The sequence below is a fragment of the Micropterus dolomieu genome, linkage group LG01 (assembly GCF_021292245.1).
Source record: "Micropterus dolomieu isolate WLL.071019.BEF.003 ecotype Adirondacks linkage group LG01, ASM2129224v1, whole genome shotgun sequence".
Taxonomy (NCBI): Eukaryota; Metazoa; Chordata; class Actinopteri; order Centrarchiformes; family Centrarchidae; genus Micropterus; species Micropterus dolomieu.
This window is the reverse complement of record NC_060150.1, coordinates 53,703,338-53,705,092: the sequence shown is the minus strand read 5'-3', so window position 1 is coordinate 53,705,092 and position 1,755 is coordinate 53,703,338. Positions and strand designations below refer to the sequence as shown.

The following is a 1,755-nucleotide window of genomic DNA, read 5'->3' as shown; positions in this document are numbered from 1 at the left end:
TGAAAGTTCAGTGTCTGGACTATGTCACACTTAGGTGAGACAAGGAGTATCCCTTTTTGATGTGGTAATAAACAAAGAATAAGGTCAGTTGCCACGGAAACGTGTGTGGGGGGGCCAGTTTTGATAGGCTGTTCAGGGAGATGCCAATGGCTGTTGCGTGTCTCTTTGTCATTTTAACAGTCAGTTATCAGCTTCGGAATCAAAAAGGTGCCAGTTTTATGGTCGGGATAGCACTTAGAGAAAGCAACTTTGACCCCTCCCCTTCTTCTCTGGGGAGGAGAAAGGAATATAGGGTAGCTCCACATTTATTCCATGTAAAATGCACAAATCCACACCGTTGGTCACTACAGCTATATAGTCTGTTGTGTTTTGAGTTTCTCTGAGTTATTGTTTGGTCAGTTCATGGTCTGTTATTTAGTTGGTCTTTGATTCCATGTCATGTTCTTAGTCTTGTACTTTCATGTCTTTAGTGTTTACTCCTGGTCTTGTGTTCTCTGTTAAGCTCTGTACTGTGTTCTAGTTCTGTGTTCTGATATTCTGTAACATATGTGCGTTTCTGTGTTGTCACTTATTCACTCTGCCCCAGGTCTGCTTGTCATGTTTAGTCTCGTTAGTCTCATGTCTGTCACCTGTGTTGCTCCCGCCCTGCTCATTAGTCCCTGTGTGTATATACCTGGTGTTTCTGTCTTGTCTTGGTCTGGTCATTGTTCATGTTACCCCCCAGTCTGTTGTGCGTATACTCTCTGCCTGTCACCAGCCTTGCTACCCTTTACCTTTGGATTTCTGTTAGGATCACCTTGTTTTTTTTGGACTCTGTTAACCAGCCACTCTGTAAGTAAGTGTGCTCGCCTTTTGTTTGTTTTCCCTCAATAAACCCCCGTTGAACTATACCTGCTCCGCTCTGTGTCCTGCGTTTGGGTCCTCCAACCTGCCTCCACACCACCCACCGTGACACGCTCTTGTCAAAGCCACCAGACTCCATTCATAAAAACAGTAAGTTTACTCCATTACGGGAGTCTCAGTGGCTTTTTGCTTTTAAGAAAACCAGAGCAAATAGGCTACAAACAAATGCAGATTAAAACCACATTTACTCAGGCTGAAATGTGAGACATGAATTTGTTCTTTACCTATTTCCTCAGCAGGTAAAAACCAACAAACACCTTCTTCCTTTAACTAGTGTCACAAACTACTTTTCTTTCTCTCAGAAGTGTGTGAAAAAGCTCGGAGGATCGAAAGAGCAAAAACCAGAGATGGTGTCAAACAGATCTGAAGGAGAAATGCTGAACAACCGAGCAGCAGACGAGGACCTGGAGGGGTCTGCAGGAAACGGCTCGTCTGAGAGGACGACAGCAGCGTAATATTATTCTGATTTGTCCTGGTGCAAATAATTTCTTGTGCCCCCCCCGCTCCAAAAAGCACATTAGTATACACACAGACACACAACGGATGCCACACAATTGAAGGCAAAATCTGACTCAAACCACCACAGTCTCTGAATATCAAATCAACAAAAAGCAGCTGACACAGTATCAATAACAACAGAACAAAAAGTGATCAAGAAAAGCACAGCAACTCTTTCAACATAGTATAAATGAATGGATGACAGCATCTGATCATGATCCACGTGGCAATTGTCACTGTCCCTCATGGGCCTTTTAATCAATTGGGCCAAAAACTAAACATTATAAACTTGATGAAGGAGGACTGTTGTATTAGAGTGTATTAGGTTTAGCTGTAATAAACTGCCAGCTGAGT

The 1,755-nt window shown here is 43.0% G+C and overlaps 1 protein-coding gene across 4 annotated transcripts in view; it reads left to right on the top strand.

Annotated features, from left to right (window-relative positions):
* The window catches only part of LOC123969981 (myelin-oligodendrocyte glycoprotein-like), a 3,784-nt gene extending 2,036 nt beyond the window's left edge, over nucleotides 1-1,748 (top strand). For 3 of the 4 annotated variants that reach the window (XM_046047817.1, XM_046047805.1, XM_046047796.1), the window contains exon 4: nucleotides 1,206-1,748. In XM_046047817.1, the coding sequence (XP_045903773.1) occupies nucleotides 1,206-1,270 (65 nt within the window). In that variant the 3' untranslated portion in view covers nucleotides 1,271-1,748. Of the gene's footprint in view, nucleotides 1-968; nucleotides 994-1,205 lie in introns of all 4 variants that reach the window. The other variant, XM_046047823.1, reaches the window with a different exon arrangement.
* The last annotated feature ends 7 nt before the right edge of the window (nucleotides 1,749-1,755 follow it).